This window comes from Oncorhynchus tshawytscha, linkage group LG09 (assembly GCF_018296145.1).
Source record: "Oncorhynchus tshawytscha isolate Ot180627B linkage group LG09, Otsh_v2.0, whole genome shotgun sequence".
In the NCBI taxonomy this organism is placed as follows: Eukaryota; Metazoa; Chordata; class Actinopteri; order Salmoniformes; family Salmonidae; genus Oncorhynchus; species Oncorhynchus tshawytscha.
The window spans coordinates 81,610,169-81,634,190 of NC_056437.1; the positions used below are offsets into that span (position 1 = coordinate 81,610,169).

At 43.1% G+C, this 24,022-nt stretch overlaps 1 protein-coding gene across 1 annotated transcript in view; it reads left to right on the forward strand.

The window, feature by feature from the left end:
• LOC112234631 (ubiquitin carboxyl-terminal hydrolase 43-like) overlaps positions 1-19,851 on the forward strand; it is a 109,975-nt gene extending 90,124 nt beyond the window's left edge. Inside the window, exons 9-15 of the mRNA XM_042327638.1 lie at positions 4,866-4,969; positions 7,981-8,058; positions 8,930-9,059; positions 13,346-13,733; positions 13,963-14,121; positions 14,991-15,161; positions 15,403-19,851. Of these exons, the coding sequence (XP_042183572.1) occupies positions 4,866-4,969; positions 7,981-8,058; positions 8,930-9,059; positions 13,346-13,733; positions 13,963-14,121; positions 14,991-15,161; positions 15,403-16,544 (2,172 nt within the window). The 3' untranslated portion in view covers positions 16,545-19,851. The remainder of the gene's footprint in view (positions 1-4,865; positions 4,970-7,980; positions 8,059-8,929; positions 9,060-13,345; positions 13,734-13,962; positions 14,122-14,990; positions 15,162-15,402) is intronic.
• The last annotated feature ends 4,171 nt before the right edge of the window (positions 19,852-24,022 follow it).

Here is a 24,022-nt window from a genome sequence, read left to right on the forward strand (position 1 = left end):
CTTAGATTGTAATGGGAAAGCATTAGAACATTATTCTCATGTGTAAATAGTGTTGCTATCTACCAAATCATAATGTTCTCGTAACACAAGCAGTAATTAACCCAGGTAGATTTAAGACTGAAAGACTGAAAGTTACTGAAAGCAATGATTTTCTCTTGGAGTGCGTGTGCTACTTTAACAACTCTCAAATAAGCACCAAACCTAGGTGCTTATTTGTTCATGTTCCCTCTCACTTACTCATACCCTCTCACACACCTGTCACACACGCACATACACACACACCTGAGCTGAGCCTCTTTCTGCTTCACACACACACCAGTGCTTTTCACACATTCTTAGACTGTAGCCTGCAGTGGGTGGGATGCACACACACACACGGGTATATACTGTATCTGTGTGTGATGGGTGGTCTTTGCATGTAGAAACAAGTCTATCATGCTAAGCAGAATACAGGGCTTAAACAAAGTGGCTAAGTACTAGATGAGAGGAAAACTCATTTCAGGTCCACTTTTGTCATCTTTCGTTTCAAGCTTTTGACAGGTAATTCACTTTAAAGACTTTGGGAAGGTTGAGGTATTCTCAGTGAAGGCGTTCACAAAACACCATCTGATGGAAAGCTGCCAGAGGGTAATGCAATAAACACTAGGACCTCAAATATGTAGCTGCTTCACACATGCATTTATAGAGGACAGTGTGACCCAGTGGGAAATCCATTCCTCTTCCATTTTAAACCATTCTGGCATTTCACCTGGAGCAGTCATAAGAGCACTTAATGTGTTCTGTGTTCGCTATCTCGGGTTGAGCACAAATATAGAAAAACCCTCTTCAAGACTCTCTAGGGTACTTAGACAAACTGCAGGCCTCACATATTCCTTTATGAGGTCTGGTTATTCCCCCGACGTCCTAGATTTTAGATCTAGTATCTTTATTCTAGGTTACCCCATGGCAGGTCCGTGTTGAGCTGTATGCCCACACGGCATCCTAATGTACAGTCCCGTAGCAGCTTTTGACATATAATTCCTCATTAGTATTGTCATTCTGTATACCTTTGCAAAGATTTGTCTTTTTTCATCGTTTTTGTTCATAATATAATGTCAATCCAAATGCATCAAGAGGAGTAGTGGATCCCCCTTTTGGCAATCCATTTAAGGACACCCATTTTCCCGTTCCCTTAAGTTTAATTAGTCATATGTACAGGATACACATGGTGTACAGCGTCCAATAAAATGCTTACTTGAAGGTTCCTTCTCGACAATACAACAACAATAAGAAATAATAAAAGATAACAATAAGAACAAAATGTAATTGGCTCAGGAAAATATAATAAACATTTTAGCATAAGTGTAATATAGGAAAGCACAATTTATAGTACAATATTTACACATGTATCAGAGAAAGGGGCGATTAGGGGGGAAGTGTTGAAGTTGTGCAGTATTAGCAATAGTAAATGAGAGTCTGATAGCAGCAATTGGGATGTGTGTGTGTGTGTGTGTGTGTGTGTGTGTGTGTGTGTGTGTGTGAGGTTAAGCGGGCGAGTGGTAAGAAGTGCGGTTTGACGGGTCATGTTTCGGAGGACGCATGACTCAACCTTCGCCTCCCGAGTTTCAGTGAAGAGACAAGATCGAAATTGGGGAGAAAAAGGGGTAAAAAATAGAAACTCTTGGTGTCCGACTTTATGCTTTGATACCGTCTGACGGACGGTAAGGGAGTGAACAGCTCATGTCTGGGGTGTGTGGGATCCTTGACGATGCTGCTGGACTTCCTCAGGCACCTTTTCAAGTACATGTCCCGTATGGGTGGGAACACGGCCCTGCAGACCACCAGCAACAGTGCAATATCTGAAAATGTGGGACAGTTAAACAGGTGGCATGAGTTTGTAAACCTTCTGACCACCCCTGAAAGTCAGAATAACCATGTTCCACATCATCATGGTGATGTGCCAAGTGGTGATGTGCCACACTTTGCTTCTTTAAAACTTGACTGCTGACATGCAAAATATTCTGGGACTGTATTAACAGTGGACTAATGTGGACTAAAATAATAACAAAATATTGTTTTTGAGTGATTTTCTTTATTTTAAGTGTAAAACAAACCCTGAGAGGGCTGTTAGACAGATGGGAGCTGCCCCCATCAGGATGACTGGAGAAACAGCAACCATCCCATTATTATCCTGCTATAATAATGGAAAGTCAATCTCATATGATTTCTGCCTAATGAATTTCAAAGCCATGCTATTATGTTATTAACTGATTAATTTACTTTAGTTTGTTTCTGACATGGAAAGTCAACATTTTCACACTCGTAGCAACAGCCATCGTAGAAATAGGAAATACCTTGAACATCTTTGCAATATTTACAGTATTTTCAGGACTGTACTGTTTCAATCCTTTCAGGACGAGTCGGTTCATTGTTCTCCTACTTACATAATGCCTTCACCACCTATTTTTGGTTCTCTCCTCTTCACAAGAATCAGTGTTGTTGTTTATCCTGGAATCTGGCCAGCAACTCACAGGAATTCATTTGAAGGAGAGGAAATCAATTTCATTTTCTGCAAAGCACTCCAGAACATCCAATCCCAGCAGGTCTCTGAGTAATATAAACACATTTTTTTTTCTCCTCTCATCTCGATTTTTCAGATGCAATCAAAACAGGCATAAAGAGGGTGATTATCTTTGGGATTATTGGGTGTTTCACATCGAAATTAACCTGTGAAACTTTGGAACTAGACAAAATATATATTTTTTGATTGATTGTGTTCCTGGTAGTACCTCACAAACTAGAACAGTTCTCAGTAAACAGTCTCTCCTGTATATCTCGCAGAGATGAGGAGAAAACTAACACAAATCCTAATGATGATTCATTAGACCCACCCTTTCCTAGCATCCTCCAAGTTTGGTGCAGGGCCCCAAGCTTATAAAAAAGATTCAGAGGCTTTGACTAGGAAAAATGTGGTTTGGAACTATTAACTCTCCAATGTATTGATTTGAATGCTTGGCTGCTCATCTTCTCTCTGGTGGCAGTATTTCAAATCAAATGTTATTTGTCACATGTGCCGAATACAACAGGTGTAATGCTTATTTACAAGACCTTAACCAACAATGCAGTTTTAAGAAAAATAGGTGTTATGTAAAAAATAGAGCAGCAGTAAAAAAAAACAGTAGCGAGGCTTTATACAGGGGGTACCGGTACAGAGTCAATGTGGAGGTTATATACAGGGGGTACCGGTACAGAGTCAATGTGGAGGTTATATACAGGGGGTACCGGTACAGAGTCAATGTGGAGGTTATATACAGGGGGTACCGGTACAGAGTCAATGTGGAGGTTATATACAGGGGTACCGGTACAGAGTCAATGTGGAGGTTATATACAGGGGTACCGGTACAGAGTCAATGTGGAGGCTATATACAGGGGGTACCGGTACAGAGTCAATGTGGAGGCTATATACAGGGGGTACCGGTACAGAGTCAATGTGGAGGTTATATACAGGGGGTACCGGTACAGAGTCAATGTGGAGGTTATATACAGGGGGTACCGGTACAGAGTCAATGTGGAGGCTATATACAGGGGGTACCGGTACAGAGTCAATGTGGAGGTTATATACAGGGGGTACCGGTACAGAGTCAATGTGGAGGTTATATACAGGGGGTACCGGTACAGAGTCAATGTGGAGGCTATATACAGGGGGTAACGGTACAGAGTCATTGTGGAGGCTATATACAGGGGGTAACGGTACAGAGTCATTGTGGAGGCTATATACAGGGGGTACCGGTATAGAGTCAATGTGGAGGCTATATACAGGGGGTAACGGTACAGAGTCAATGTGGAGGCTATATACAGGGGGTACCGGTACAGAGTCAATGTGGAGGCTATATACAGGGGGTAACGGTACAGAGTCAATGTGGAGGCTATATACAGGGGGTACCGGTACAGAGTCAATGTGGAGGCTATATACAGGGGTACCGGTACAGAGTCAATGTGGAGGCTATATACAGGGGGTACCGGTACAGAGTCAATGTGGAGGCTATATACAGGGGGTACCGGTACAGAGTCAATGTGGAGGCTATATACAGGGGGTAACGGTACAGAGTCAATGTGGAGGCTATATACAGGGGGTACCTGTACAGAGTCAATGTGGAGGCTATATTCAGGGGGTACCGGTACAGAGTCAATGTGGAGGCTATATACAGGGGGTACCGGTACAGAGTCAATGTGGAGGCTATATACAGGGAGTACCGGTACAGAGTCAATGTGGAGGCTATATACAGGGGGTACCGGTACAGAGTCAATGTGGAGGCTATATTCAGGGGGGTACCGGTACAGAGTCAATGTGTGGGGGCACAGGTTAGTCGAGGTAATTGAGGTAATATGTACATGTAGGTAGAGTTAAAGCAACTATGCTTAGATGTAAATGAACAGAGAGTAGCAGCAACGTAAAAGGGGGGAGGGACAATGCAAATAGTCTGGGTAGCCATTTGATTAGCTGTTAAGGAGTCTTATGGCTTGGGGATAGAAGCTGTTAAGAAGCCTTTTAGACCTAGACTTTCAGTGCGGTTATGACCGTAAAAAACAGTGCCAATTCAAAGGATGTTATTGCTGGGGGATGTTGCCTTTACAAGTCATTATTCAACCTCCACATCAGATGATAGGGCACTTTTTACTGACTACAAACCTTGATCTGTCCTGTGCAGTCAGGATTCAAATTATGATTCAAAGAACTGTGCTGTCCATCACCATATGCATGTCCACCAAGACCAGTGGGATCCCTGATTATACTGTACACTCATAGTTGTACATTACTCTAGTCCCTGCTCCTAACTCCAGTGGCAATGCCAATATTGATTCATTCAAAAAAAAATGTCTTGCAGAATGCCAGAGTGCTGTTTAAGATCCGTGTGGTGGGAGGATCAGCGTCCTACAGCTACCTCTCCCCCCAGGATGGACGGCCGCTCTACCACCCAGCAGTGAACAGGTGAGACAGACAGCCTCTGCAGGCCACATACTGTAGCTAGCTAAGCGTCTGAGTGTCAGACAGTTAGGTAGTGAGATGAGAAGGTAAGGCCGCGAACAGGCGGTTCATCAAGCTCAAGTGAAGCAGTAGAGGTGTTCAAGCAAGTCTTCTAAGCATTTCAAGAGTAATGTGTCAAAACCACAGTTTCTTCCCTCTATATTTTGTATTGGTAGTTCTTTACTGAGAGGCAGCCCATACGGAGTAGTGGATTAGGTAATGCCCATTTCTTACCGCAGTGAAATATGCAGCCATTTTGTAAGGTTCTTTTTCAGGAGAGGGTGTCTAATAGTTTACGAACTGTGGAAACTAATTGCCATTTTAAAGAGCACTTTATCAAGGCAGAATACCTCCAGTTGCTTAGAAATGTCCATTCATCCATTTGAATGGTTGCTGTGGGGCGTGGTGCTTTTGAAGTGCATGTGTGCACAGTATTCAGAACACTTCTATTTGATGATGGTGCTACAAGATCCATTAATGTATTGATATTTCAGTAATACTACTACATTGCTGCACGAGTGCCCCTCAAAGGTTTATGTGATTTATTTTAACCTTTAACAACACCATCAGTAAAAGCATTTAGCATTTCAATCAATAGCTTTCCCTTACTTTGGAAAATAAAGCGATAGGAAGGAAAATTCTTCTTCCAGCATATCCGACTGTGCTCATTTGACCAGCATAGATGCATTTATTCGGTTGATATTTTGTCGGTGTCCATAGCCAGCCTTCATCACGGGCAGGGCTGTGTAGAGTCATAATAGAGGCTGTGATGGTGATAAATGAAAACATCTATAGCCTGTGGAGAGATACATGTACTGTCTCTACAGATCTGAAATCTCCAGGGCTCATACTGAGAGGCACCCCATAGCCATGAAGATCACTGTGTAATGAAATTCTGTTTGAAGTGTTTGCTTGAAGAGTTCAACTGGCTTTGATTGACTCTCAGCCCAGAATATAATGTAGTTTACCTGAGGGACCCCCAGAGCACAAGATTCCTACAAACAGTCATAGACATTGTGATAGTGAACTTACTACTCTACTCTCTGCCAAGACAACTGTAGACAATCTTGCCAAATGCTCTGAGATATATTTCTGAATTCAAATACTGTTTAATTGAGTCGTTTTGAGACTGGATGGATCTCTCGAGGCCATTATAAAAGCACAACTGTCATAGAAGACTTGAGTCAAGAAAACATGCTTCATTGCAGTAGAGACTGAAAAATAAATTGTTCCTCTGTCCCCATTCCACCTCTTCTACTGCTCATGAATAACTAGCATTAAGGAAAATCCCCAATTAATCTGTCACAAATTGTTTAAAATCCCACCTACCATTTAAATCCTATTTATAACTGACCTGATTAGTGGAGCTGGGTTTCTGGTGGGGCTCTATTACACCAAGAATAGCCTCATTCATTGCTTCAGCTGTTAGGGTTTGGTAAGGCACATAAAACTCGACTTTTACATTAAATCAATCTGATTCATAACATGCTTTAAGAAAGGAAAGGGAAAGGACCCCCAACATGATGATATCCAATGCTGTCAGGGTTTCAAGGGGCCTACAGTAACGTTAACACAGACTCTGAATGAAAAGATAATGTTGAACTACTTTCTTGACCTGCCGAAGATTCAACTCGGATCAAAACGTTGTCTTTATTGTGCGTCTGATTAAATCACCATGGGAGCATACCAGAGTTGCTTGCGGGCATTCCTTTTTTCTTCAACTACTTTCTTACCATCGATTGTGCTTTAAACATATGTTGTTGTGTGAATAGTTTGTGGATATTCTGTTTATTCAGCCTCTGAAAACACACTTCTGAAAGCACTATCTACAAATCCATGATCTGCTCCTTTTTTTGAATCCCAGTGTGGTGGATGTTTAATTGTAAGGTCCTGCTGACACCTAGTGGCTGTACAGAGTCTATAAATACATGCTGCTGCACAATAGCCCTCTCTGAAAAGGTCTTGATGCCGCATTTCCAATGGGGATTTACCCTGGTGTTTTACGCCAGAAGGCTCAGACTTTTCTGTTTCCATCTATGTGGGCTGGCACCTATGTCTCACGAGGCCATGGCTCTGCTCTGACTTGGAGCCACGGCAAAGCCCTGGGTACTTTTCAGCTGGCATTTACATGATGGCTAATTCTGAACTTTAACACCTTCTCGCAAAACTACAGTGTTCTTGAATGATGCAGAGCTTGAAGATTCTGCTCACCACAAGTATTTAGTGCCACACTCCTAATGGAAACACAATAACTCTAGAGTTTACACCAGGGGTTCCCAAACTGGTTTGGCCCACGACCCCATTTTTTTTCCTCATCACAAAAAGTGATTAAATCAACAGCCAATATTTACTTATTTAATTGGGGCTATGACAATGTATTACAAATCAGTCTGATAATACTTTTGACAGTAATCATTTTCTATGATCTTCTGTACAGAAAATAACAATCATTGATGATCTTCTTTTTCCCTGATTTAGTTCCTGATCTTGTCCACTCTGTTCTAATAAGGCTTGTGGGCATTGTAGAGGGAAACAGACACACATGTGTTCCAGAGAGTCTTATCTTTCAGTGATGGGGTCATAATATTTTGTATCTTAAACCGTTCAAAGGATAGAGCCACATTTGTAGGAAGAAAACAGAAACTGTTTATTACAACCACATCTAGTGGCTACCGGAGGTTACTGACATAGCCCCAGTTCTATGAACCAAGCATGATTTTTTTCCAGAGTTTCTCTTGTGACACCATTTTCAAATCTGGAGACCCCACATGGGGTTGCGACCCCTAGTTTGGGAAACGCTGGCCTACATTAACATAAAACACTGGTGGCCCACTGGTGAGGAGGGTAAGACTCAATGGAAAAGCACCATAACAAAACGTACATACCACCTGAATAATAGGTGAACAGTGTGCGAAGGGGATTATGCTGAAGTTTTACCTCGCTAATCTGATGACCTTTGACCCCTTTGTTCCCAGAGCTCTTAATCTCTGTGGCTCAGGAGGACCGCCCCATGTGAAGCTCATCATCGAGTGGGAACACAGAATCAAAGACTGGTCAGTCATTCTCAGTGACAGTCTATAACCTTTTAGTCCTGAATTATTGTAGACCAACTGTAATCATAAAACAGTATGTATGCTGCTGCACATGCCTTATTTTATTAATGCCTGGCAGCCTCTTTCTCTCTCTGTGCATGTTCCCAACTATCTCTCTCTCTCTCTCTGTGGATGTTCCCAACTCTCTATCTCTCTCTCTCTCTGTGGATGTTCCCAACTCTCTCTCTCTCTCTCTCTCTCTCTCTCTCTCTCTCTCTCTCTCTCTCTCTCTCTCTCTCTCTCTGCATGTTCCCAACTATCTCTCTCTCTCTCTCTGTGGATGTTCCCAACTCTCTATCTCTCTCTCTCTCTGTGGATGTTCCCAACTCTCTCTCTCTCTCTCTCTCTCTCTCTCTCTCTCTCTCTCTCTCTCTCTCTCTCTCTCTCTCTCTCTCTCTCTCTCTCTCTCTCTCTGTGCATGTTCCCAACTCTCTCTCTCTCTCTCTCTCTCTCTCTCTCTCTCTCTCTCTGTGCATGTTCCCAACTCTGTCTCTCTCTCTCTCTCTCTCTCTCTCTCTCTCTCTCTCTCTCTCTCTCTCTCTCTCTGTGTGCATGTTCCCAACTCTCTCTCTCTCTCTCTCTCTCTCTCTCTCTCTCTCTCTCTCTCTCTCTCTCTCTCTCTCTCTCTCTCTCTCTCTCTGTGTGCATGTTCCCAACTCTCTCTCTCTCTCTCTCTCTCTCTCTCTGTGCGTGTTCCCAACTCTCTCTCTCTCTCTCTCTCTCACTCTCTCTCTCTCTTTCTCTCTCTCTCTCTCTCTCTCTCTCTCTCTGTCTGTTTGTCTGTCTGTTTGTTTGTTTGTTTGTTTGTTTGTTTGTTGTCGGTCTCCTGCAGCCTGTTTGGGAACATCCAGGAGGAGGTGGTGAAGGATGCTGAGAGTGTGAGAGGCCAGCATCAGCAGCACGTCCAGCAGCACAGTTGTACCCTGGACGAGTGCTTTCAGCTCTACACTAAAGAGGAACAGGTACATTATCTCCTACGGTCAGGCAACAACCACTGCTGACTATAATCTGTTGTCTCACTATAGTCTACAACTGTGTCAAACTCATTCCACGGAGGGCCTTGTGTCTGCAGGTTTTAGTTTTTTCCTTTCAATTAAGCCCTAGACAACCAGGTGAGTTGAGTCCCTTACTAAACACCCCCCAGTGTTATAAGATGCAACGTCAACAGTAACATCAAAGGATGTGAATGCTGTGGTATGATGCCAAGAACAAAATCTGCATTCAGTCGAATCAATCAAGATGACCTGAGGTGGAATTAATCTTTCCAATTGGGCTCTTATTTTCCTGTCCGTGGAGTGTTGGTATTCTATTGGAGCTGTGAATGGACTGTGTTTCTGCTGGGAACTGTATGCTCTCGCTTAACTGTACCTACACCCAGATCAGTGTCTAAACGACTTATGAATCAGAATACTTCCTTCCCTTCAAATGGTTGATTGATCTTCCTGCTCCCAGTTATACTGTACCACAATATATTGCTTACAGTCATGCCCCATCTCCATGCCCCTCCACACCTCGTTCCTAGGCCGTCATTGAAAATAAGAATTTGTCCTTAACTGACTTGCCTAGTTAAATAAAGGTACAAATACATTTTTGCAAATTAAAAATAAATAAATAAACATGAAGAGGTTGTTTAAGGGAACGTTCTGAATATCCAAATCAAATCTACTTTTATTTGTCACATGTACAGAATACAACAGGTGTACAGTGAAATGCTTACTTACAAGCCCTTAACCAACCATGCAGTTAAGAAAAATACGTTCAAAAAGTAAGAAATAATAGTAACAAATCATTTAAGCGCAGCAGTAAAATAACAATAGCAAGGCTATATACAGGGGGTACCGGTACTATCAGGTATCAAGTTAAGACCCAAGTGCAGACTGTGAAGGGGCAGGCAAACGACAGGTCAAGGCAGGCAGGGGTCGATAATCCAGAGTAGGAGCAAAGGTACTGGGACAGGCAGAGTGGTCAGGCGTGGGGGGTCAGGGACAGGCAGAGTGGTCAGGCGTGGGGGGGGGTCAGGGACAGGCAGAGTGGTCAGGCGTGGGGGGTCAGGGACAGGCAGAGTGGTCAGGCGTGGGGGGGACAGGTTCAGGACAGGCAAGAGTAAAAAACCAGGAGGACGAGAAAAAGAGAGGTTGGGAAAAGACAAACGCTGACAGGAACAAACGCTGGTAAGCTTGACAAACAAGACCAACTGGCACAGACAGACAGAAAACACAGGTATAAATACCCAGAGGATAAGTGGGGAAGATGGGCGACACCTGGAGAAGACAGGTGAAACAGATCAGGGCGTGACAGGTACAGAGTCAATGTGCGGGGGCACCGGTTAGTCGAGGTAATTGAGGTAGTATGTACAGTTGAAGTCGGAAGTTTACATACTGTACACCTTAGCCAAATAGATTTGAACTCAGTTTTTCACAATTGCTGACATTTAATCCTAGTAAAAATTGCCTGTCTTAGGTCAGTTAGGATCACCACATTATTTTAAGAATGTGAAATGTCAGAATAATAGTAGAGAGAATGATTTATTTCAGCTTTTATTTCTTTCATCACATTCCCAGTGGGTCAGAAGTTTACATACACTCAATTAGTATTTGGTAGCATTGCCTTTAAATTGTTTGACTTGGGTCAAACGTTTTGGGTAGCCTTCCACAAGCTTCCCACAATAAGTTGGGTGAATTTTAGCCCATTCCTCCTGACAAAGCTGGTGTGACTGAGTCAGGTTTGTAGGCCTCCTTGCTCACAAACTCTTTTTCAGTTCTGCCCATCAAATTTTCTATTGGATTGAGGTCAGGGCTTTGTGATGGCCACTCCAAAACCTTGACTTTGTTGTCCTCAAGCCATTTTGCCACAACTTTGGAAGTATGCTTGGGGTCATTGTCCATTTGGAAGACCCATTTGTGACCAAGCTTTAACTTCCTTACTGATGTCTTGATGTCTTACTTCCTCATGATGCCATCTATTTTGTGAGGTGCACCAGTCCCTCCTACAGCAAAGCACCACCAAAACATGATGCTGCCACCCTGTGCTTGACGGTTGGGATGGTGTTCTTCGGCTTGCAAGCCTCCCCCTTTTTCCTCCAAACATAACAGTGGTCATTATGGCCAAACAGTTCTATTTTTGTTTCATCAGACCAGAGGATATTTCTCCAAAAAGTACGATTTTTTTCTGAAGTCTTGGCTGATTTCTTTAGATTTTCCCATGATGTCAAGCAAAGAGGCAATGAGTTTGAAGGTAGGCCTTGAAATACATCCACAGGTACACCTCCAATTGACTCAAATGATGTCAATTAGCAGTTAAGAAAAATACGTTCAGAAACTTCTAAAGCCATGACATCCTTTTCTGCAATTTTCCAAGCTGTTTAAAGGCACAGTCAACTTAGTGTATGTAAACTTCTGACCCACTGGAATTGTGATACAGTGAATTATAAGTTAAATAATCTCTTCCTAAACAAATGTTGGAAAAATTACTTGTGTCATGCACAAAGTAGATGTCCTAACCGACTTGCCAAAACTATAGTTTGTTAATAAGACATTTGTGGAGTGGTTGAAAAACGAGTTTTAAAGACTCCAACCTAAGTGTATGTAAACTTCCGACCTCAACTGTACATGTAGGTAGAGTTATTAAAGTGACTATGCATAGATAATAACAGAGAATAGCAGCAGTGTAAAATAGATTGGGGGGGGGGCAATGCAAATAGTTTGGGTGCCCATTTGATTAGATGGTCAGGAGTCTTATGGCTTGGGGGTAGAAGCTGTTTAGAAGCCTCTTGTACCTAGACATGGAGCTCCGGTACCGCTTGCCATGCGGTAGCAGAGAGAATAGTCTATTACTAGGATGGCTTTTTAGGGCCTTACTCTGACACCGCCTGGTATAGAGGTCCTGGATGGCAGGAAGCTTGGCCCCGGTGATGTACTGGGCTGTACGCACTACCCACTGTAGTGCCTTGCGGTCGGAGGCCGAGCAGTCGATATACCGTGCAGTGATGCAACCCGTCAGGATGCTCTCGATGGTGCAGCTGTAGAACCTTTTGAGGATCTGAGGACCCATGCCAAATCTTTTCAGTCTCCTGAGGGGGAATAGATTTTGTCGTGCCCTCTTCACGACTGTCTTGGTGTGCTTGGACCATGTTAGTTAGGTAATAGAGGTGTACGGGAACTTCAAAGCCTGTAATTTGGTTTATGTAATACACTTATGAAGTTGACATGTGCGATAGATATCTATAACATGTCCTCCTCAAGAGCCTTCTCTTAGTTTCTTCCTGAGCATTGTTTGAGTCCTATGTCTACTTCTGATAGGAGTGAATAATTTCTCATTGCCATTCATGAGGCAAATGACTAAGCTTTCTTTAGCTCCATTCGTGACCAGATTAGTATCCTCGACTGAACATGAAGGTTATTGGATACAGCTGCCTCCATCTCCTTCCTCCACTCTTCTTCATAAATTAGGCTTCACATACTGTTCTGATGAAACAGACACGGTCTCATGCACAGAGCTATCACTGAAGTCCACCGCAACCTGTATCAGGCCACATTTCATGTCTTAAACATTGTCCACCAGCTTCAAACTGCTGGAAAAACAATATTTTTGGTTATTGAAAATATATTTCACAGCGATTTAGATTGCACAATGATTCCCTACACTATTCAGTGCTTGCTTTCTCACATAAACTGAAATTGAGCAAACAGTGTAGAATTTTTGCAACTAGGAAATGAGCGATTTTCGCTAGATAATACAGCCACAAAGTCCTAGCAGCTGCCGCTCCGGCGGGAGATATCAATAGGAAAAGCACACAGCCAATCACAAGACTGGTGGGTAAGTAATACTGTGAAACATTATTATTCCACAATTAGCGGCAGATATATTATGGACATTTTCTGAAATTACAATACAAAAATGTAAAAGGTTGATTGAGGGACAAGATTTCATTTTTTTTTACATGGATGAATACTCTCTCCCTCTCCCTCTCTCTCTCTCTCTCCCACTCTCTCCCTCTCTCTCTCCTTCTCCCTCTCCCTCTCTCTCTCGCTCTCTCTCTCTCTCTCTCTCTCTCCCTCTCTCCCTCTCTCTCCCTCTCTCCCTCTCTCTCTCTCTCTCTCTCTCTCTCTCCCTCCCTCTCTCTCTCTCTCTCCCTCTCTCTCTCTCTCTCGCTCCCTCTCTCTCTCTCTCTCTCTCTCTCCCCCCTCTCCCCCTCTCTCTCCCTCTCTTTCTCTCTCTCTCTCCCTCCCTCCCTCTCTCCCTCCCCCAGCTGGCCCCAGACGATGCATGGAAATGTCCCCACTGTAAGCAGCTGCAGCAGGGCATGGTGAAGATGAGCCTGTGGACGCTGCCTGACATCCTCATCCTCCACCTCAAGCGCTTCCGGCAGGTGGGCGAGCGCCGCAACAAGCTGGCCACGCTGGTGCGCTTCCCCCTGGACGGCCTAGACATGGCACCCCATGTGGTGAAGAGGAGTCAGAGCACCCGGCTGCCCCCCCAATGTCCTCTGCCCCCCCACGACGGTCCTCTGCTCCCTGGCCCCCTGCACCCGGCCTGGAAACAGCCCTGCCCACCCGACGTGGCCCCTCCAGACTTCCTATATGACCTCTATGCCGTGTGTAACCACCACGGAGGCATGCACGGGGGACATTACACAGGTTTGTATGGCGGGACTGTCTGGCTGTCATATTCACATCCTATAAATGTTCTATGTAATATCAATCTCATTGAAAGTGGTCTTTAATCAGCAAGGTGTCTTGAAGTGAGATCCAGTCCAAAAATGTGTTTGATGGTGATGAGAATAAAGACATGGTGGTGGTTTGTTTAGTATGTATGTAAGTACACACTGTTGTGCGTGTCTGAACAGGTGTCTGTGTCTCTGTGCAGCGTTCTGCAGGAACTCATTGGACGCCCAGTGGTATGGGTATGATGACAGCAGTGCAGAGCCAGTCACAGAGGGGGAGGTGTGTACACGGGGAGCCTACATCCTCTTCTACCAGAGACGCAACACCATCCCTCCATGGTCAGCCAGCTCCTCTCTCAGAGGTGAGCCATGTTGACAAGTCCATTAATTAAGCCACAGTCTGCAATATGTCCTGCAGTCCTATTGTGTCATTTCAATAGATGATATATACCAATTGGTTCTGGAAGAATACTGACCTTTAGAGGTCTTCAGTTGAAAGTAAGTCCATGTAATGGAAATAAGGCTTCTGAAATCCATTATTGGTGAAATGATGGCTTTCGTCGCCCAATAATGAATGGTACTTCACTGACAGCATCCAGACATTTTTCTAATTTAAATCATTAATGTTGAAATCAAAAGAGTGTATGATTGGCAGTGTGTAATGACCTTGTCCATGGTAGGATGGAGGTACAGTAAAGGCATACTAGGTTTGGTTTGCTCCTAGCAGAACTCGGACAGGCAAAGGGAACGTCTGTGCATTGCATACTCCCTTAAAATACTTTTGCTTAAAAACGAGAAAAAAGCTGCAACAGCGGCAATTTTCCCTCTTGAGACGCTGTAGCCAGTATACACTTCCTCAAAATAGTCCGAATTTATCTAAGATAACTCAAGAAATCTATCATTCATTTTGACGTTTTTGCAGAGGAGATCTTAGTCGTGCATTTTTACATCTAACTAAGATGTTTGGTGCACTATTTCACAATGAAAAAGTTTATTGAAGAATCCCTACTCAATCTCTGATGAAGGGGCATAGGCTTCCAAACTAACAACAACTAACAAAATGTTGTCATAATATATGCACAAACTCTTCCCGAAATGTTTCGGCTTGGAAGCATGCGGACGCCTACTGTCCCCCTCTAGGAAAAGGAGACAGGTTTGTATGTATTAGCTGTGTTGAGAGTCCAGTAGATGGCACTTTGCTCTCTATAACAGTGTTCTTCTACTTCTACAGGCTCCACCAGCTCCTCCACGTCAGACCACTGGCTGATCCGTCTGACGCGGGACAGTAAGAGGGGCAGCCTGTTCTCTGGGGGATCCACCTCTGGCCCTCCTGGCCCCACACCAACCCCCGAATCCCCAGAGCTCCCTGTGTTCGAGGACGAGCCTCTCAAAACAGAAACAGGTGAGTAGCACATTTGGACACCATTTCCCCAGTCTGTCTCTAAATAAATAAAACCACTATGGTTCGCTGTGCCTGATTGGTCTGAAGTTCTGTTTTTTCCTCAAAGAGGATTATATCTTTGAGATAATTACATAATTAAAAATCAGATGATTATGTAGATAAGTCGATCAATGAACCATTAAAAAAGAGGAGGAATGTGAGGAAAAATCCTAACTGTGTTTGTTTTTTCTTCTGGGTCCAGATGGGTTTGAGAATAAGCCATTTGTCCGAGGCACTCAGGGCAGGAGCGTGAGCATGAGGTCACCCACTAAGACCAAGGACACCCTGAGCAAAGTGCTGCCCCTGCGCTGGTCCTTTGGTTCCAAGGACCACCCCAAACCCTCCGCCCCCAGGCGAGGGGAGCTGGTGGAGTACCTGGAGTCAGGGCGCAGGCCGCGGTGCACCAAGGACCCCATCATCACCCTTGTGGCCACCCCGCCCCAGGGCGGGCACAGGGACCTGGGCAGCTCCCCCAGTGTCAGCAGCCTGAGCTGCATGGACAGGTCCAACTCTGAGGCCTGCGACTCCCCAAGAGTACCAGAGGGCCAGAGCAGGCCTGCCATAGAGAGGAGCTCCAGCCTGGGGCTCAGTATTATCACTAAAGTCAGGGATGACAGCTCACTTGGCCGGAGGTCCTCCAAGAGGTTCAGGCAGGACCAGGGCAGGACCCTGGACCCTCACCCCCATAGAGGCTCTACTGATGGGGTCCACATCAGCCACAGTGCCCCCCCAAGTAGGGACTCCACACTGAAGAGGCCAAAGGCCCAAGCAGGGCTGACCTCCAGGGTAGGGGTGCTGCAGGCTGGTCTACAGCCTGAGGAGAGGAAGGGGATGAGGGGTCAGGAGGTAAGGAGCCACGACAGCCTCTTGTCCTTTTTCAAATCAGGCTTCCTGAAGAAAGACACTCAGATGACACCTAGCAAGGGGGAGGTGGTCCGGGCCAATGGCCACGGACGAACCAGCAAGGTGGCAAACGGTAGTTTGTCTAAACTCTCCCTCTCCAATGGGACCCTGAACGGTGTAGCGCTGGAGGAAAAGAGGGCCAACGGCGCCCCTAGAAGTGACTGCCGTCACAGCAAAGGGCAGCTTGTCAACGGGAGGGCAGGGAGTCACAGCTCTGCTGCTGACATCAAGCGTGCCCACAGCTCCAGTAACATCCAGACCAAACTGGACTTGACTCTGCGCAGGTGTGCCTCTCTGCAGAGGAATGGGCAGGTAGCTCCCCCGGCCCCCCGCAGCAGCCTAGCCACAGAGAAGCCCAGCTATGCCACCCTGCAGCGGGCACGCTACAGCACCACCTCCCTGGGCAGGCAGCAGAGACCCGTCCCCGAGTCCTGCTTCTGACTCCCTCCGCACCGCTAGACTAACTGGCTGCTGCCACAGCAGTAGAGTTATCTGGCGTGTGTGTCTCTTTATTTAGAGTTTCTGCCAATGCTACTGTCAGGGTTAGCATGTTAGTGTGAGCTGAGCAGTCTGGCCACCACTGCTAGAGCAGAGGAATAGTCACGGTGTTACTAGACAGGTTCTTAGGGGAGACTTTGCCAACAGCTGAAATCAGCAATGTAGTGCGTAACAGTTAACTGTCTGTCATAGTCTTCTGTTTAATGTAAGTGCCTCTGTGACAGTTCAGAATGATTGTTTGTTGAACACTGCAACCAAGCTATTGATTGACACACATCACATCCAGACGGTCACCAGGTCTCTGTAGTATAACCATCAGAGATGTTTCTGAAGGGCATCATGTACCCTCTGTTAACACTGCTGTTTATTGACGTATTGTCTTTGTGTGTACATGAATCTATGCAGACTGTGTACAATGGAGAGGTACAACTGCTGTATTGTGATCATATTTATTCCACAAACATGTCAAGCATCTTTCTTGGTTGTATGCTGTCCTTGATTTTCTGTTGATGTAGCAATGGAGGAATATCCAGCACAAAAATATTCAATTAAATGATTGTCTGTCTGTGCTTCCACTGCAAAATGTTTGCTGGGACCTCATACACTTATGTTATTGCTAATATTCATCATGTACCATCTTCTGTCAGTGGCCACTGGCAACTGAAAGAAATAAGTACTGTAATAACCTGGTTGTTACACACCTGTTCCTGACTACCGTACTGTAACGACGGTGTGTGATTGGAGGAGAAGTAAGTGTAGAGGAATGAAATGGTGATTTATGTTCGTAACTAACATGATTGAAATACTGGGTTGAAAAGAGGGTAGTTTGCACACCATGTACTCCAGCACAGTGATGGTCCTGTATACTCCACAATAGATTTAATGGATCTTGAACCAAAGTTTGTGTCAATCAGAACATTCATCAGGACCCTGAAAAAGGTCTAGACAATCTAGTTTAAGATTCATTGTGGAGCATACAAGAATACCAGACAGTATCTAGGACTTTCTATTTTAAATCTAAATGGAAAATAATTATCAAAAAGAGCCACTTGAGAGTTTTGTACATTGACTTGTGTGAACGTAGATGGGTGTTATTTTGTGATGGTGAACTGTTGTGGAACCTCCTCACACCAGTGGTTTAGGTCAGCCCCTTATAGAGCACCAGGGACAGACTGACAGCCCATTTCAAGGCTTTTAATGTCACTCCCTGTATCTCCCCACTGCTGAGCTCCAGAGAAAGTTACTGCCTGTGTTTCACAATAACTCACCAGGGGGGATTACACCTGCTCCCCTGTTGCCATGGCAAACTCCCTTAAAGATACCAACTGTGAAGGTGCTGCTGGCTGTTGTCCTCTGTAGAGGGGCAGGGATTTCTTGATTTTTATTCATTTTCAACCCAAAACATCTCTTGACTTAGCTTCCAATATACAATACATGACGATCTATTACATTACATGAATATCATTTTGTAATTTTTCCTATAGAGTGCTGTAATGCATTTTAATTGTCAGCCATAGGATACATGCCAATTCAGATATATGCACATTCTGTGTATGTTCTAGTCAGTGCAGATTTCCCAGCAACAATGGATGGAAACGTATGATGTGTGTTTTATGTTAGGAGGTGTGTGTTTGAGCTTTCATCAACTGTATATGAACATATGTAGAAGTAATATTACAAACACAATGGCATACAGTGCTTCTGTAAAGGGAAAAATACTATTAGAGTTAATGTATTTATCTATTAGATTTCTGAGTTACTTAATTACTTAGGCCCATCGCCCCATGAGAAGCATAGGCCATCAACTGGCCATCAACTGAGTTGACTTCATGTATCTGAAATTATCTAGAATTTAATCCCAATGAAATGATACAATCATTTACTATTCTCCTAAACTATAATGTTAATGTGTAGGACATATGATTGTGTTAGCAGACATACAGTAGTAGCTATGCAATATACTGGACCGTATGGGATGCCCCATATGTATCATCATAACTTCTTCTAATGGGGATTGGTTGATGACACTACACCATCAACCATCATGACAAATTGGTTGATGGCTCTACACCATCAACCATCATGACAAATTGGTTGATGACACTACACCATCAACCATCATGACAAATTGGTTGATGACACTACACCATCAACCATCATGACAAATTGGTTGATGACACTACACCATCAACCATCATGACAAATTGGTTGATGACACTACACCATCAACCATCATGACAAATTGGTTGATGACACTACACCATCAACCATCATGACAAATTGGTTGATGACACTACACCATCAACCATCATGACAAATTGGTTGATGACACTACACCATCAACCATCATGACAAATTGGTTGATGACACTACACCATCATGACAAATTGGTTGATGACACTACACCATCAACCATCATGACAAATTGGTTGATGACACTACACCATCATGACAAATTGGTTGATGACACTACACCATCAACCATCATGACAAATTGGTTGATGACACTACACCATCAACATAGGCTGATGACACTATACCATCAACATTGTCTGATGACACTACACCATCAACATAGGCTGATGACACTACACCATCAACATAGGCTGATGACACTACACCATCAACATTGTCTGATGACACTACACCATCAACATAGGCTGATGACACTACACCATCAACATAGGCTGATGACACTACACCATCAACATAGGCTGATGACACTACACCATCAACATAGGCTGATGACACTACACCATCAACATAGGCTGATGACACTACACCATCAACATAGGCTGATGACACTACACCATCAACATAGGCTGATGACACTACAGCATCAACATAGGCTGATGACACTAGCTCAAATGTTATGCCTTTTTTTTGTTCACTTGTTCTCATCAATTTTGTTTCTGCAACCTTATTTAACTTTTCTGTATCACTTTGTTTACCAAAATGAGCACTTGTTTTGGAAGTGACCCTAAATGAAGGATGCTTTCCTTGGGAGGGCATGGGTTGACTATATTTTATATGCAACTTTTGTAAAAGTCTACATTTTATACCTGATTTGTAATTATGTAAATGAAGGCTCCAGATGATCAAATCAGATAATGTATGCTTCTGATTGGAGAGCAACGTCAGGATAAAGCACAAGTGGACTTTAATTGTGAACTTAACATATATATTGTATCTGCTTATTACCATACTGGAATTTATTTCAATTGCAAATTAAACACAGCTTTTCTCACAACTACTCTCTTTATTATATCATAATACAAACGAGGAGATATTCAATTGCATGTGTCATTGTATCTGTCTAACTTGGACTTTGAACTGCCTCAGGTTCTGCTCATTTCCATACCACATCATACCAGCTTAACTTACAAAACCAAGGTGTAGAGAACAACTGATTAACAAAAGTTGAACTATTGTGGAGAAAAAATTGTATTCCAAATGTTTCTTAAATTCATCATCCAGTGTGTCATACACGTTTTGTTGATATTGGGAGAGAACATTCCAAATAGTTATCTTGCCATGTGAGCTGTGCTTTTAGAGAAATGTATGCCTTTCCTACACACACCTTTCCTTCTCACTTCTCAGTAGTTGGTATTCAGACTTACCTTATGCAGGTGTGTAACAGGCTTTACAGGCGTGGCTAACAGAATTCCTTGTTTCAGATTTAATTCAATAGGGTTTTCAGTACATTTATCTAAAGCCATCCCTTTAAATTGGGTGTACCTTTAATTTGAGTTTTCTCTACAGACTCACTAGAATATGTGGAGAGAACGGTTCAGAATATTAGTGATCAATGAAAGAAAGTCATTTAAATTAGAGTTTGACCGATTGTGATTTTTCAGCGCCGATACCGATTATTGGAGGGCCCAAAAAAAAAAGCAATGCCGATTAATCGGCAGATTTTTATATATATATATATATATTTTTGTAATAATGACAATTACAACACTACTGAATGAACATTGAACACTTTTATTTAACTTAATATAATACATAAATAAAATCTATTTAGTCTCAAATAAATAAGGAAACACGCTCAATTTGGTTTAAATAATGCAAAAACAGTGTTGGAGAAGAAAGTAAAAGTACAATATGTGCCATGTAAAAAAGCTAACGTAAGGTCTATTTTTCTCCACTTCCTGTCTAACTGACGTGCCCAAAGTAAACTGCTTGTCACTCAGGCTCAGAAGCCAGGATATGCATATAATTGGTACTATTGGATAGAAAACACTTTGACGTTTGTAGAAATGTTAAAATAATGTATGAGACTATAACACAATTAATATGGTAGGAGATAATCCAAAGAAAAACCAGACAGAATATTATTTATTTTGAGAGCCCATGCTCTTTCAATGGAAAGCTATGGGTGCTATGCAATTCCAGCTCCCACATTGCAATTCCTATCGCTTCCACTAGATGTCAACAGTCTTTGTTCAAGGTTTCAGGCTTGTTTCTTCCCAAACGAGGAAGAATTTTGAGTTTTGGTACAGGGAGTCAGAGTTGGAAATCAGTCTTTGCGATGAAGAGGATGCGCACTTGCTAATTTTACTTTTCTATTGAACATACATCTTTCCGTATGAAATATTATAGTTTAATTACATTTTAGGGTACCTGAGGATTAGATAGACATTTATTTTGACAGTTTAGCAGTAGCTTTTTGGATTCCTTTCTCTGCATGTTGAAGAAGTGGATTACTCAAATCGATGGCGCCAACTAAACAGACTTTTTGGGATATAAAGAACAATTTTATCTAACAAAACGACCATACATGTTGTAGCTGGGACCCTTGGGATTGCAAATCAGAGGAAGAAGTAAATGAATATTTAATCGCTATTTGTGATTTTACGAAGCATGTGCTGGTTGAAAAATATTTTGATGTGGAGCGCCATCCTCAAACAATCGCATGGCATGCTTTCGTTGTAAAGCCTATTGTAAATTGGATAATGCAGTTAGATTAACAAGAATTTAAGCTTTTAACCTATATAAAACAATTGTATGTACCTAGATGTTTACTATCCATAATTTTTATGATTATTTATTTGAATTGCGTGTCCTCGACTTTCACCGGAAGTTGTCCCGCTGACGGGACACCTATACCCTAAGAAGTTTTTATTAAGTTCCTCGCTCAAAACATATGAATGCTGGTGGTTCAATATTCCCAGTTCTTCAATATTCCCAGTTAAGAAATTTTAGGTTGTAGTTATTATAGCAATTATGATGCTTTGACTAGTTCTCTCTATACCATTTGTATTTCATATACCTTTGACTATTGGATGTTCTAATAGACACTTTAGTATTGCCAGCCTAATCTCAGGAGTTGATAGGCTTGAAGTCATAAACATCAAGCATTGTTAAGAGCTGCTGGCAAATGTAGTAAAGTTTGAATGAATGCTCACGAGCCTGCTGCTGCCTACCACCCCTCAGTCAGACTGCTCTATCAAATATCTAATCATAGACTTAATTATAATATAATAAACACAGAAATACAAGTCTTTGGTCATTAATATGGTCAAATCCGGAAACTATCACTTCGAAAACAATTATTCTTATTCTTTAAGTGAAATACGGAACCGTTCCTTATTTTATCGAATGGGTGGCAACCCTAAGTATAAATATGTCACGTTCTTTCAAAATCGAACCCAGAAGCAGACCAGGACAAGGAGAGTAGGAAGAAGGTGAGTATTTATTTACAAGTGAATGTGAATGGGTAGATATATCCAGGTGGCGTAGCGGGCAGCGGTGGTGAGTTGATGGGAGTAAATAGGTGGATCCAATGGGGTAGCGGAATCCTCAGACGACCAGGCGGGAATGGGGTAAATGATCCGGGTGAGTAACTGAAGACAGAACAAACGGAGGTAAGTTTAAGGCAAGCAATACGTAAAAAACAACAAAACAAATTCTATCCAACTTGAGGCTGATACTCTGGCACAACATACTGTTCATGGCTAACGATCCGGCAGGGAATGGATGTCAGGTCCGGGCTTATGAAGAGGAGAGATGATGATCAGGACCAGGTGTGCAGATAGCTGATGGGATACAGGTGCGGGTAATCAGAACTCCCAACTGGCTACATTGCCCGGCAACCAGACAGGGTGCGTTCCAGGACGCCGGAAAAAACACTCCAGGACAGAACACAGGCAAAAAACAGACTCAGGAAATGGGATTCGTGACAAAATATTGCTGTTACATTGCACAACCTTCAGTGTTATGTCAAAATTATGTAAAATTCTGGCAAATTAGTTTGCAACGAGCCAGGCGGCCCAAACTGTTGCAATGAATGCAAGAGAAGTGACACAATTTCCCTGGTTAATATTGCCTACTAACATGAATTTCTTTGAAGTAAATATGCAGGTTAAAAAACGTTCCTTCTGTGTATTGATTTTAAGAAAGGCATTGATGTTTATGGTTAGGCATATTTGTGCAACGATTGTGCTTTTTTCACGAATGCGCTTTTGTTAAATCATCCCCCATTTGGCGAAGTAGGCTGTGATTCGATGATAAATTAACAGGCACCTTATTGATTATATACAACGCAGGACAAGCTAGTTAACCTAGTAATATCATCAACCATGTGTAGTTAACTAGTGATTATGTGAGATTGATTTTTATAAGATAAATTTAACGCTAGCTAGCAACTTACCTTGGCTCCTTGCTGCACTCGCGTGACCGGTGGTCAGCCTGCCACACAGTTTCCTCGTGGAATGCAATGTAATCGGCCATAATCGGCATCCAAAAATGCAGATTACCGATTGTTACGAAAACTTGAAATCGGCCCTAATTAATCGGCCATGCCGATATCGGTCGACCTCTGATTTAAATACACACATATTCATCTCCTTTCAGCACCAATAGGAACCAGGTGTGTGTAATCAGACAAGACAGTCCGGGGTTGATGATATTGAATCCCGATCAGTGAAGCGTAGAAAGCCGGTGACGTAGACCTCCAGAACTGGTGAACAGAATGAGCATCAGTACCGGGGGGATCCGTGACACAACCCCGGCTTCTCCATTGCACCTCGTGCGTCACAACCCTCCAGCGGTCAGAATTCATAGTAAGTAGTGTGTGATGTAAGGCAGCTATTAGCCAGCCATGATAGAGAGTGACCAATCCTAATAGGAATCTCTCTCTTTCTCCCCCCCACTCACACACACACACACACACACACACACACACACACACACACACACACACACACACACACACACACACACACACACACACACACACACACACACACGCGCGGCAGGTAGCCTAGTGGTTAGAGCCTAGTGGCTAGAGCGTTGGGCCAGTAAACACACTCACACACAATGAAGACATAGATATTCAAGCTGTCTGGTTTTCTGAAACCAGCTAGTGTATTTTTGGTGGTCACATTTATTGTGAGAAATCATATTACGTGTTTCTG